Here is a 14,727-nt window from a genome sequence, read left to right as displayed (position 1 = left end):
ATATCATTTTAATATTAACTGGAGCTATGTCATTGCCAGACTTCTGGTAGGAATACTGGTCTTGTTTCAAATTGATGAAAACGCTCTTTCAGAATTAGGGTTTTATGGGCAAATTTCCGATCTTGCAGTCAGAGCTGTTATCAGACCCTCACAGGGGGAATACATGTCCAAATGGTGAGGTATAGAAGGAAGAAAAAATGGAAATGTGGTTACACGGAAATGTTAAACATCTATCTCCAAAGAGAAGTCCCATGCTTAAAAAGCATTTGAATTTCAAAGTTAAACAGTGACATAGATTCTTAAATCCCAAAGGTTAATAAAATCCGTCTCATCTGAAAAGAATGCAAGACCCACACCAGCTCTTCAAATTCAGGTACTTATTCAAGACCTGCAGAGGTTAAAAAATAAATAAATAGAACACACACAGGAAAGTAAACAAATCAAATGAAAAACTGGATGAAATGTCACAAAGTGAACACACCTGTATAATCACACAGGGTAAAAAGTAAATTCAGTTACTGCCGGCACCCCAAAGTCTTTTTTGTCCTGTCCCAGTCTCACCTCCACCCCGAGATTACTGAATTATACTGCCCGTATAATTCAAATCATACAGTAGTTATTCTTTTGTGTCTGTCTTCTTTTGTGCAGTATTATCTGTGAGTAATTTTCATGGCTCTGCTGTACTTCATATATATATGAATATATATGCCACTATTTGTGTTTATTTTCACTGTGGACAGGCTTTCACACACACCGATGTGAACGTGCTCTTATCACGTCTTTTGTGCTAATGTAGACACATTTCTCTCTGGTAGATGGCTGGGGACAGAACTGATATGTTGGGCTGATAACACCAAAGAGTCGTCCAGGTAGTTACACAAGTGGCTCTCATTTACTTAAAATTAACAGACCTCCTTAACCATCAACAGGTTGATGAAATCCCCCTCCGTTTGTTAAATTGGTATCTGAAACTAAAAAGTAAATGAAATCACTTTCAGACCAGAACCCCCAAAGAGCAGAAGTTCTGGGCCTTTCATTTCAGAAAACCTTAACCTATCACTGGTTACCGATGAAGCACCTGTTACAGGCAATGTATTATAATCCAAAATTGTTTGAACGGGCAAACATGTCTGAATACAATGCCTTTTTCATGAGCGCTAAGTCCTGCTAGATATTCATGTATCAAATCAAAATTATTGAAGCCCAAACTCCTGGAGCAGGATAAGATGTCCATATGAGAAAGTAGATGGTACAACACCACTTTACTTTGTCTCTAAGGAACAATAACAAGATGGAGGGGATGCAGGAGCATAGGACTGGGGGGGAAGGGTGTGGAGGGCCTAATAATGGTTCCCCAAATATGCCCACAACCTAATCCCCACAACCTGTGACTATGTTACCTTACCTGGCCAAAGGGACTTGGCAGGTGTGATTAAATTAACATTTTGAGATGGGACAATTATCCTGGATTATCCAGATGGGCTCAAAGTAATCACAAGGGTCCTTGTAAGAGGGAGGCAGGAAGGTCACAATCAGAGAAGGAGATGTGACCACAGAGGCAGAGATCACAGTCAGAAAGAGTAATTTAAAGATGCTACTCTTCTGGCCTTGGAGATGGAGGAAGGGGGGCCACAAGCCGAGGAAAACGGCAGCCTTTAGAAGATGAAAAAGGCCGGGAGATGAATTCTCTCCTGGGGTCTCCAGGAGAAACCAGCCCTGGCAGCACCTTGGCTTTAGCCCAATGAGACTCATTTTAGGTTCCTGACTTCTGAAACTGTTACGATAATAAATTTGTGCTTTTTAAAGCCACTACATTTGTGGTAATTGGCTCCAGCAGCCACTGGAAACTAATACAAGGTAGCTGCTGGGATTAGTGGAAACCAGTTTTCCTGACTCCTGGTCTAAGACTCTTGCCATGAGCTCTTCCAGGAGATGCAGCCAACTGACACATCAGGGTCATTTTCTCCACCCCAGCAGGATCACCGATATGATTTTAAGATCAAAAGCTGGGTGTAAGAAAAGTGGGGGTTACCTCAGCAACCAACTCACAACCAAATAAAATCGTGATAGATTTCCCCTGCCCTCTCAGATTCCAAGACCTTGAAGAGATGCCTTTTCGCCCAAGGCAAGAACCGCAGACACACGCAGCCCCTGTGCCCTGTGGCGGGGCACCACTCGCAGAGTCTCACTTGCACATTCTCATCCGTTATAGGCTTTTGCTTAGGCCCGCCACTGATGGTATTAAGCACTGGCTAAGAAAGCCCTTCATTTCTGATCTATTTTAAAAAAAAAAATCAATATGACTTTTATATTACCCTTACCATCTCATTTCGCATTCAGCATCCTACGTTCTTCTACCCCATAACATCCTTCTATGGTAATATCCGTATTAAGTCGGGGCCATTGGCAGAAAGGCAAAATAGCTCGGCTGCCATCAAAGCTGCCGCACAGCCTAGCCTCAGGGGCTCATGAAACCTCCAGCACATTATCCGCCAGGACCTTGCACGGTCTGAGTTCACAGACCTCCTGGCACCATGTCTGGGCTGACCGACGGGGAGAGGGGATGCAGGGCTGGGAAATCAGTCAGGTTTGGTCAAGCCCGCATCTCCCCTACTCCTCTGTTCACGTGCCCCGTGATCTCCTGTGACGATAAAACAAAGAAAACGCTTTAACTTACAACGCTGGTTCTCACTGCAACTCTTCAAAATGGTCAAATGTCAGGACCTCACTTCTTCCTGTTGAAATTTATAGTGACGACTCTCAAGCCATTCATTTCAGGAGGAGTTTGTGTTGATAAGAAGCGCATGAACAGTGAAGAGGGTTCAGGAACGACAAAAGGCAGGTGCGGGCTGAAATCGGCTAGGAATTAATATCCTATGCCTGTTCATGACACCGCTTTTAAATGTTCTGGACGTTGCAGCCTCTGAAGACATTTGCTTTTAAATAACACCCATACCCTCGCCGGCCCACCTCCCTGACCACAGGAAGCGTCTGCACAGCGTCTGCGCAGCGTCTGCGCAGAGCTGGTTATAAATGATGAGAGGGCAACGTGTGATCAATTTTCTGAACCACTGAAAAGCACCCTTTTCCACCTGCTGCTAACTCAATAGCAGCTGAACGCCATCTCCCTGATGGGCAGAAAAGAAAGAACCACACCCCACAAACAAAACTCTCATGCCCGTGAGAAAAGGCAATTCTGGCAGAAAATAACAGACATGCTCTAAATTCAAGTTGGAGGGGTGTTTAAGCAGAACTAGTCAAGTCCCAGAATTAACATCCCAACCAGAAGGCAGGTGAGGCTCCTGGCACCATATCCTGAGGTCTCAAAATCAGAGATGCCCAGAGCACCAGGAAGAGCCCTCGTCTACCACTGGCTCCCGCTGCCCTTAATAGCGGAACCCTTTCCAGCCAACATTTACTAAGAACCCGCCAGAGTGATGCTCAGGCTGTGGGAATGTGATGATGAGTAAAACAGACCCTTGTCTCAAGAATCTCACAGGCAAGTGGTTAGAAAGACACCAAACAAGCAAAATATCCCTCGGTGAGTGTTGCCAGAGAAGTTTCCATATAGGATCAGACATTAGAGGAAAATGACACTGAATATGGGCACTGAAGGTGCAGGCTGGGAGGAAGGGTTGTGGAAACAGAGAACTGTATCCTGGGCAGAAAGAGCAAAAATGAAGGCGTTTTCTCAGGGTGTTGGATGAGGCACCCTCACCTGAGTGAAGACAGAAATTATAAGCTAAGGGAGAAAGCCTGTGAAAGACCCCAGAGCCATGATAAGGAGTCTGGAGTTAATCCAGGAAGCAGTGAAGACAGCTGCCAGCACTTAAAGACAGACGAGTACACATTCCTTCGCTCATTCACTCATTCAACAAACAGTTCTCCTGGCACGTAGTAGGTGCTAGAGATGGAGGGATGGACAGAGTGAACCACTTCCCTCCTGATGCCTGTAGTCAGTCGTGAAGACAGCAATTATAAAAACAAGAAAAACGAAGTGCCCTGAGTATGAGGGAGGAGAAAGGATGAGAAGTCAGCAGGGAGCGGGGGCGGTGTCAGGACGGGGTAGCTGAGGAAGCCAGCGAGTTAAGGGTGAGGGGCAATCATGTTTAAGCTGAGACAGGAGGATCTCAGTGAGGCAAAGACAGTAGGGGAAGGAACAACATGTGCGAAGTCCAGAGGACGGAGGGCAGTGCACACCAGCATCAAGGAAGTCTAGCGAGGCTGGATGGGGAATGTGAGGAGGGTGCGAGGAGATGGGGCCGGAGGGCAGACGAGGATGGCTGCCACGTCAGTCCTGACGCCAAAGGATGAACGCAGACAGCTGAGCCAGGGCATCAGAGGTGCTGAAAGGAAGGAAACAAGAGACACAGAGGCAAGAGGTCAAGATCAGATTCGACAGGATATGGCGACCAAGCGATGGAGGGAATGAAGAAGGAAGAGAATGAAGGCTTAGAGCCTGGAGCATGGGTAGCTGGGGATGTTCATGGAGATGGCAGAGGAACAAAGGAGGGTGTGGGAAGAAATGAAGTCAGTAGCATTTAGGAACTTCGGGGAATAAAGCACCAGCAAAAAAATCCCCTGATTAGCATCCTCCACCAATGGTCACTTGGCCTTTGACAGCTCTGGGAAGGGGGATCTCAATGCTTTCCCAGACGGTGCACTCCAACGCCTGGCAAATGTGTCAGAACAGCCGTTCTTTCTTACACTGAGAAAGGTCCTGCTTCGCCGTAACTTTTATGCACTGATCCTGGATCCACACTCCCAAGCAAATCACAATAAGCCTATTCCCTCCTCCTGTCCTATTTCCCATTAATTGGAGAAGATTCTGCTCATTTCCAATTCATTCACACCCATTGCTTAGAATCATAAGCGTGTAGAATGTTAGTGCACCAACAGGTGAGCTTCATTTCTACAACGTCGTTTCAAGCAGGAAGAGGCAAAGAGAGAGGCATCATCATGCCCCATCACCAACTACTCTGGCTGAGTTGATTTTAGAGCCTGAGACCCTGACCCCAGCCAGTGCTCTCTCAATGTACCGTGCTTCTGCGTGTAATCTGACTCCAGAGCCTTATGCTAAGAGCATCCACATCTCAGGGAGAGTTCTAGACTCTGCTCTCAGGAGATGATCCATTGAAATTAAACAGGGTTGAAAAATAAATACCCACATAAAGCCTGAATAGCATTACCATGAATCCAGGCAGCTACTCTGTCCCTTATTTATGGCTCCACCTGCCTTGAACCAGAAAACTCAAGGGTATCAGTAAGTGGACTGAAAAGTTGTTATGTTTAACTACAGAGAAAAGGATGTCTCCGCAGGCTCTTTTGGAAGTGTACCGATGCCTGGGGCAGCCGGCAGGAACTCTGAGGAAGAAACCTTTGTCTCTGGATAAACACTCAGCCTCTTCTAGTCTCACGATCTCTGGGTCAGGACCGGTCAGGCAGATCACTCTGTGCAATTGCTCCTGACGCTCACACTTCTGTTTGCACACCTCTCATCCGTCCCTCCCAGGGCAGCTCGTCCCAGCAGTGGACAGAATGACGCTTATCATGATGAGCTTGACATCTGGCTCCCTGCCACGTCCCTCCATAGACTCAGGGGCCATCAGAGTAATAAGCCTGATCTCTTTCAGGTGACGGCCCTTTGACTGTTGGCTGAAGCTGATCCTGTACACCTGGAGCCTTTGCTTTTCTCCAAGGCAGCCCCATTTTTTCCACTATTTCGTATGAAACAAGGTTTGAGTTGACACGATCATTCACCTATATTCTCCTAAATGTGCTGACCTGTCTAGACTGTTCTTAAAGTGTAGCATCCAGAAATAAATGCAGTGGACCGGTGGACTAACTGGGCCCGGTCAAAGAAATCAGTGGATTAACTGATACCCGGTAAAAGAAATCCGTGACCTTCATCTTTCTAGCTAGAATGCTTCTGTTAATGTATCCACGTCATCCAGCCCCTACTTAATGCAATCTATCTGCCTGCCTGATAAAATCATTCAAAGTCAAGGAGCACAGTCCCTCTATGGGCCAGGGCTGGACCAGGGAGCGTGATGCTGTAAAGCGACCTTCAAGTCAACATCAGCCCATCACAAAGCACAGCCAGGTGTGAATTCTCCAGAACCCAGATCAACTCCTAGTTTCTCCTCTTTGGGGAACTGTGCCATTTACCTTTGGGGGCCACCCCTCCCCAGTTTCCCTCCACATGCTTAAGGGAACTCTTCTCTACCCTGTGACCAGAAATAGGCACAGGGCTCATGGCTGCCCTCACTAGCCTCCCCCAACCACAGTGAATGCTCTCCAGACCACGAGTGACCAGAGGCAATCCAATCAGAGGTAATGCTGGAGAATTAGGGGGAGGAAGTCCTCCTTTTTCTACAAGGGACTGGTAAGGATAAGTTGTAAGCCAAAGCTTTCATTGGGTAGGAAAAGCTACTCCTGAAAGAAACCATAGCAGAGAAAAGTAGAGCAAAGGAAAGTAGAGAGACAGAGCTACAAAAATATCATTGGAGCGCCTGGATCCAACCCTGCCTGAAGCTAGCGCTACCTTTCAACTTACTACTTTTATTAGTCCCCAAATTGCCTTTTTGCCAAAATTATTTGATGCTGGGTTTCTACCAATGAGTGAAAAATCAAAATTGTACAATTTCCCTCACACACATCCAAAAACATCATGTGACACTTTGTCAGCACCCCCCTCGCCCCCCACCAAAGTCTACCCCCACCGAAGCCCAATCCACAACACGGTATTACAGCTCTCAAGTCCAATAATCCAGGCCACATCTTGCCTGGCTTTGGGCCCTCGGGGACATCACTGAAGCTGATCTTCCTTGCCCTCCTCATCTGTCCCCACCACATAGGATTATTGTGGAGGAAGAGTTAACAGGTGTCAAGTCCTTACGACAACGCCAGGCATGTAGAAATGCTCAAAATATTATGGTGTATATTGTTATCATCATTATTGCTATTGTTGTTATACTATTATTACTATAGTTATACTGGCAAAGTCAATGTTTTAGAGTATTAAACCTGTGCCAGTACCGATGCTCTTGGCCTTCTTTCACAGGGTCTCTTCCATCATCCCTGGAGAATGCTTCCTTCTACCTCTTCCAGTGCCAAAACCAACTCACCTTCCTCCCTCTGATCTCTTTGCCAAAAAGCAACCATCCACTGCCATGCATAATCTATCTAGCTGCTTAGATGAAAGCTCTACTACTCCAGGGATGTCTGGGGCAGGAAAGGGACAGGGGTGTGGCCCTGGGCCCTTCCCTGCTATGCAGGCACAGAGTTCCACCTCGTTTATATTCAGCCTGGCGAACTCAGGGCAAAGCTCAGGCAGTGAACTCCTAATTAAAAGGTAGCCTTGAGCTGTCGATAAAATTATGCATAAAGGACATGTTTAAAAAAACACAGTAGTGACTTCCTGGAGACAAATTTTCACTTGAGAGAGATATATATATTTTTAACTCAAGTGTTGGGGTAAATAAACAGAAAGTGTGCTCTTCAACACTGCCACTCCTTCCCTCCCCGAAGCTTAGAAAACCATCTTTGATACTCAGAACACTGCACTGCATTTGAAACTGCTGGCTGGAAGGATCTGAGACTCGTCTTTTCTGTGGATTTCGGGAACGCGGCAGGGATGAGCGTTTGTTATTTGTTTAGTGAAGGCGACTCCTTTGCTGAGCTCCTGTGCTCAGCCGGTCAGCATCACTACTCATCTTCTGTACCCAGCCCGCCTGACAGCCTCAGTCACTCTCTCCCCCAGCGCCCTGGGCTTGCCTTATCTTAACAGAGTATCACATACAGCAATGAACAGAGATCACATGTTAACCTGTCTCCTTCACTGCACTCCGAAGGTCCAAATCTGTTATCACCGGATTCCCAGTACCTGGTTTAGCATAGATGTTAAACAGTAGCAAAATGCTGAATGTGCAGATAAGTGAATGAATAGATGAAAGAATGAATGAAACATCTTACTCCACAAACAGCTAAGTAATCCCCCCAGGACCCAACCTTTTCCCCTTTATCGACACGGTGATCAGCCTGCACAGCTGCTATCTGACGTTTGTGTAACCTCCTCCACGCTGCTGCATCCAGGGGCGCCTTATTTTTGCTTCTGTATTTAGCGTTTTCTCCTCCCATTACTAACGCCCTCTAATTCCCTCTGTAAACCTAGGCAAATCTTTTCCTGTGATCGGGCATCAAAATTCCATTGTTCTACAGAATGAGAAGCTGGGATTAGAAGACTTGGAGGTTCTTCCTAGGACTCTGGGACAGCCAGGGTTCCTTCCTCCCTCCATCCCTCTCCCTGTGGGAAAGCTTCCTTCTTACCTTCAAAGCTCCCAGCAAACAGGTAAAGCCAGGTGATGGCTGGGATGCAGAGCAGAGTCAACGAGGCAGCCAGGAATTTCCGTCTCCCTCTGCAGATTCCCAGCATCCTCTCGGAAGTGGCAATCCCTAATCCCAGCGCCGTTTCTCTGCCCGGAGCGTGGAGTCCTCGGCCTCCCTCATAATACTTTCTGAAAGAAAGAGCAAGAGGGAAGGGCTGAGTTCTTAGCACTGTCAATGGATGCAAATTGCAAAAGAGAAATATCCTGCAGATCCTGAGACTGGTTCGACTCATCTACAATTTCCTGCTAACCTTTCATCCCAAGAGATGATGCAGCAGCCTTGCGTCTACCCAAACTGAGAGAGCTCTCTACCAAATCAACAAATGCAGGGTGATACAAACTATAACAGATCTCTGTCCCTCTCACATGCATACATGCACGCATATATTTTATAGTTTAGGTGAGTTTTGAAGCCTGGACTAAACACTTATTAAAAAGAGCACCTAGTTAGCATCTTATATGTACCAAGCACTAACCAGGTACTGTGTTTTCAAAAGTGACCAGAGTAAGGGTTGGCTTTAAAGAACACTGTCTAACAAGAAAGACCAACACAAAACATCCACAGGAACCCCAAGAATGTGATGACAGAGATTTGCACAGACCTCTATGGGAGGACAGATGAAAGTACCGACCCATCCATGTTTAGTCAAGAGGGCAAAACAGCTCCCCGTGTTCCCGGCAGAGAGAACTACGGAAGGCGGGCAAGGCTAACAGACGACACACTCGAGGGAAAGGAGACCGGAGAGGCCCCAACGTCATGGGCGGGAGGCTACATCTCAGTCACAGGGGAAAACCTAGAAACACTCCACAGGGACTGTCTTAATAGCTTCCACCCTTTCACAGAAGATTGCCGGAAAAGCATGAAATATTTCAAACATGCAGAGACCGGAGGGGAGCAGACAGACAACCTACAACCAGCCTGCAGAGGGACAATCATGGACCCCGCAGAAGGCTGGCTGAGACAGGTTCAAAGAAGACACAGAAGGTCAATCCAGACCGAGCAGAGGGCGAACGATCTTTCATCTGAGTACCTGACCAGGAAGGCATGTGACTTACAAAAAAATTTAAAATCCAACCGACCATACAATCTCATGCCCTCACAGCTCCCAACACAGACATCACAGTGGCTGGAGGTGGAGAGAAAAGTCCACGTGGAGCCCCCTTCGCAGAGCAGAGCTGCCACGGCAGGCAGTTATAAAAGGCTGCAGATTCCCAAGGAAGGGACGACCACCAAAGACCTGGTTTAAATGTCCCCTTGAATGTGTCCTTCCCTCTGCCATAACCCTTAAACCCTATGTGACAATGGTCTGGTTTAAGTGTCTTCCTTCCGCACCAGCCTTGGTGTTTCGAGAAGGGAGGTGCCCCGTCTGACTCACCTTGTATTCACTGACACTTAGCCGACCGCCTGTCACCTGCAGGGCCCGATAACTGTCTGTCGAACAAATAAACGGAATCAGATTCTAACCAAAGGCGACCCTCTCAAGCTTCAGGAATCTGTGTTCGGCAACTTGCCGGCAATAAACACCCAACAGAGCCAACCTCAGCTGTCAAGGCTAAGCTTTCTTCTGTGACCACTCTGACGGGATTTTCTAAATGACCCTCTCTGGAAATAGATCAAAGACTACAGGGCTGGAGGGTGTGGACGAGCAAGTAAAACCCGAAAAAGCAAAATCCCTTTAAACAAAGGATGTGGACTTGAGAAGCCCCCCCTAGGGAAGTTTTCCGTTCTGAAGTTAGGGAAACAAACCCTACACACAAACTCCGCTAGTCACTAAGAAGGAGAAGCACAGCCATGCTGGTGATCTCTCAGGAAGAGGCAGTGCTGTGACGAGAGGCTGGGCATTGAGAAAGATCTGGATGCAAATCCAGATACCACACTTGACTAGCTGTGACCCTGGCAAGGCCCCCGTCTCTGGGCAAGCTTCATTTTGTCCATCTATAACATAAGCGCTGCCCTCTGTAGTGGGGGACGGTATGAGCCTTAAATGAGAGCGCCCTAGAATAAGCGACTAGCAAAGATGATCAAGCACAGGCAGACGTGACCCCACCGCCCTTCCAGGACACCAAAGAGCAGCCTTACTTACATTGTTTCATCTCTCGCCATTCCCACCCTCCCCGGCCCCAAAAGGGTTTGGTAGAAAATAGATTTAAACAAAAAGGTCTTGACTGACATGGCACATGGGTATTTGAAACCTGAAAGACCCACCTATTTAATCCTCCTTCGGGTGGTAGGTACCATTACACTAAAATCACTTTTTTTTTCACAGTTCACTTCATTATGGTAAAGGCAGCAAGCAGTAAGTAGCACTTATTATGCATCAAGCACCTTCCAGTGTTTTTTTACTTGTTTGATTCTCAAACTAGCCTATGAGGTAGGTGCTATTTTTTCCTCCCCATTTTATAGATGAGAAAACCAAGACCCAGAAAGATGGATTAACTGACCAAAGGTTACACACACCTAGTGCAGAGACACCTCAGGCTCTGCTCTCCTTAAGTATTTCATTCTAACAGCTTTGCCAGGGGGGCATTTTCCTTCTGTTGGAAACTAAAGCCATCATACTGAATCTAATTATTTTCTTTCCCAGGGTCAAACATATCAACACTGTTTGCTCCCATTCCAAAAAAAAAAAAAAAAGTGCAATAGACAGAAATATAATTGGAAAAGCTATAGAAGAATTTATAATTTAGAGGAAAGTAGGAACATATATGGACTGGAACTCAAGTGGCATTACTATTTAAATAATACTTTTTAAGACGCTTTACAACACACAGCAGAAGCAAGAAGAACTACAATCCTGCAGCCTGTGGAACAAAAACCACATTCACAGAAAGACAGACAAGATGAAAACTCAGAGGGCTGTGTACCAGATGAAGGAACAAAAGAAAACCCCAGAAAAAACAACTAAATGAAGTGGAGATGGGCAACCTTCCAGAAAAAAAATTCAGAATAATGATAGTGAAGATGATCCAGGACCTCGGAAAAAGAATGGAGGCAAAGATCAAAAGGATGCAAGAAATGTTTAACAAAGACCTAGAAGAATTAAAGAACAAACAAACAGAGACCAACAATACAATAACTGAAATGAAAAATACACTAGAAGGAATCAGTAGCAGAATAACTGAGGCAGAAGAACGGATAAGTGACCTGGAAGACAGAATGGTTGAATTCACTGCTGCGGAACAGAAAAAAGAATGAAAAGAAATGAAGACAGCCTAAGAGACCTCTGGGACAACATTAAATACAACAATATTCGCATTATAGGGGTCCCAGAAGGAGAAGAGAGAGAGAAAGGACCAGAGAAAATATTTGAAGAGACTACAGTCGAAAACTTCCCTAACATGGGAAAACGAAATAGCCACCCAAGTCCAGGAAGTGCAGGGAGTCCCATACAGAACAAGCCCAAGGAGAAACACGCTGAGACACACAGTAATCAAATTGGCAAAAATTACAGACAAAGAAAAATTATTGAAAGCAGCAAGGGAAAAACGACAAATAACACACAAGGAAACTCACATAAGGTTAACAGCTGATTTCTCAGCAGAAACTCTACAAGCCAGAAGGGAGTGGCATGATATACTTAAAGTGATGAAAGGGAAGAAACTACAACCAAGATTACTCTACCCAGCAAGGATCTCATTCAGATTCAATGGAGAAATCAAAAGCTTTACAGACAAGCAAAAGGTAAGAGAATTCAGCACCACCAAACCAGCTCTACAGCAAATGCTAAAGGAACTTCTCTAAGTGGGAAACACAAGAGAAGAAAAGGACCTACAAAAACAAACCCATAACAATTAAGAAAATGGTCATAGGAACATGCATATCGATAATTACCTTAAATGTGAATGGATTAAATGCTCCAACCAAAAGACACAGGCTTGCTGAATGGATACAAACACAACACCCATCTATATGCTGTCTACAAGAGACCCACTTCAGACCTAGGACACATTCAGACTGAAAGTGAGGGGACAGAAAAAGGTATTTCATGAAAATAGAAATCAAAAGAAAGCTGGAGCACCAATACTCATATCACATAAAATAGACTTTAAAATGAAGAATGTTGCAAGAGACAAGGAAGGACACTACATAATGATCAGGAGATCAATCCAAGAAGAAGATATAACAATTATAAATATATATGCACCCATCATAGGAGCACCTCACTACTATAAGGCAACTTGTTAACAGCTATAAAAGAGGAAATCGATAGTAACACAATAATAGTGGGGGACTTTAACACCTCACTTACATCAATGGACAGATCATCCAAAATGAAAATAAATAAGGAAACAGAAGCTTTATATGACACAATAGACTAGATAGATTAATTGCTATTTACAGGACATTCCATCCAAAAACAGCAGATTACACTTCTCAAGTGCGCACGGAACATTCTCCAGGAGAGATCACATCTTGGGTCACAAATCAAGCCTCAATAAATTTTAGAAAATTGAAATCATATCAAGCATCTTTTCCGACCACCACACTATGAGATTAGAAATCAATTACAGGGAAAAAAATGTAAAAAACACAAACACATGGAGGTTAAACAATACGTTACTAAATAACCAAAAGATCGCTGAAGAAATCCAAGAGGAAATCAAAAAATACCTACAGACAAATGACAATGAAAACACGACAATCCAAAACCTATGGGAAGCAGCAAAAGCATTTCTAAGAGGGAAGTTTATAGCTATACAAGCCTACCTCAAGAAACAACAAAAACCTCAAATAAACAATCTAACCTTACACCTAAAGGAACTAGAGGAAGAAGAACTAACAAAACCCAAAGTTAGTAGTAAGAAAGAAATCATAAAGATCAGAGCAGAAATAAACAAAATAGAAACAAAGAAAACAATACCAAAGATCAATAAAACTAAAAGCTGATTCTTTGAGAAGATAAACAAAATTGAAAAACCATTAGCCAGACTCATCAAGAAAAAGAGGGAGAGGACTCAAATCAATAAAATTAGAAATGAAAAAGGAGAAGTTACAACAAACACAGCAGAAATACAAAGCATCCTAAGAGACTAGTACAAGCACACTATGCCAATAAAATGGACAACCTGGAAGAAATGGACAAATTCTTAGAAAGGTATAACCTTCCAAGACTGAACCTGGAAGAAGTAGAAAATATGAACACACCAATCACAAGTTATGAAATTGAAACTAATTAAAAATCTTCCAAGAAACACAAGTCCAGGACCAGATGGCTTCACAGGTGAATGCTATCAAACATTTAGAGAAGAGCTAACACCTATCCTTCTCAAACTCTTCCCAAAAATTGCAGAGGAAGGAACACTCCTGAACTCATTCTATGAGGCCACCATCACCCTGATACCATAACCAGACAAAGATACTACACAAAAAGAAAATTACAGACCAATATCACTGATGAATATGGATGCAAAAATCCTCAACAAAATACTAGTAAACAGAATCCAACAACACATTAAAAGGATCATACACCACGATCAAGTGGTATTTATCCCAGGGATGCAAGGATTCTTCAATATACAAAAATCAGTCAATGTGATACACCATATTAACAAATTGAAGGATAAAAACCATATGATCATCTCAATAGATGCAGAAAAAGGTTTTGACAAAATTCAACACCCATTTATGATAAAAACTCTCCAGAAAGTGGGCATAGAGAGAACCTACCTCAACATAATAAAGGCCATATACAACAAACCCACTTCAAACATCATTGTCACTGGTGAAAAACTGAAAGCATTTCCTCTAAGATCAGGAAAAAGACAAGGATGTCCACTCTCACCACTATTATTCAACATAGTTTTGGAAGTCCTAGCCACAGCAATCAGAGAAGAAAAAGAAATAAAAGGAATACAAATTGGAAAAGAAGAAGTAAACTGTCACTGTTTGCAGATGACATACTATACATAGAGAATCCTAAAGATGCCACCAGAAAACTACTAGAGCTAATCAATGAACTTGGTAAAGTTGCAGGATACAAAATTAATGCACAGAAATCTCTTGCATTCCTATACAGTAATGATGAAAAATCTGAAAGAGAAATTAAGGAAACACTTCCATTTGCCATTGCAACAAAAAGAAAAAAATACCTAGGAATAAACCTACCTAGAGAGACTAAAGACCTGTATGCAGAAAACTATAAGATACTGATGAAAGAAATCAAAGATGATACCCAACAGGTGAAGAGATATACCATGTTCTTGGATTGGACGTATCAGTATTGTGAAAATGAGTATACTACCCAAAGCAGTCTACAGATTCAATGCAATCCCTATCAAATTACCAATGGCATTTTTTACAGAACTAGAACAAAAAATCTTAAAATTTGTATGGAGACAC

General features: G+C 44.0%; 1 protein-coding gene across 1 annotated transcript in view; it reads right to left on the bottom strand.

Annotated features, from left to right (window-relative positions):
* The window catches only part of LARGE1 (LARGE xylosyl- and glucuronyltransferase 1), a 587,346-nt gene that overhangs the window by 424,143 nt on the left and 148,476 nt on the right, over positions 1-14,727 (bottom strand). The window contains 1 exon segment of the mRNA XM_060305895.1: positions 8,329-8,516. Coding sequence (XP_060161878.1) covers positions 8,329-8,434 — 106 coding nt within the window. The 5' untranslated portion in view covers positions 8,435-8,516.

This window comes from Globicephala melas, chromosome 10 (assembly GCF_963455315.2).
Source record: "Globicephala melas chromosome 10, mGloMel1.2, whole genome shotgun sequence".
Lineage (NCBI taxonomy): Eukaryota > Metazoa > Chordata > Mammalia > Artiodactyla > Delphinidae > Globicephala > Globicephala melas.
This window is presented reverse-complemented; position numbering and strand designations above follow the sequence as displayed.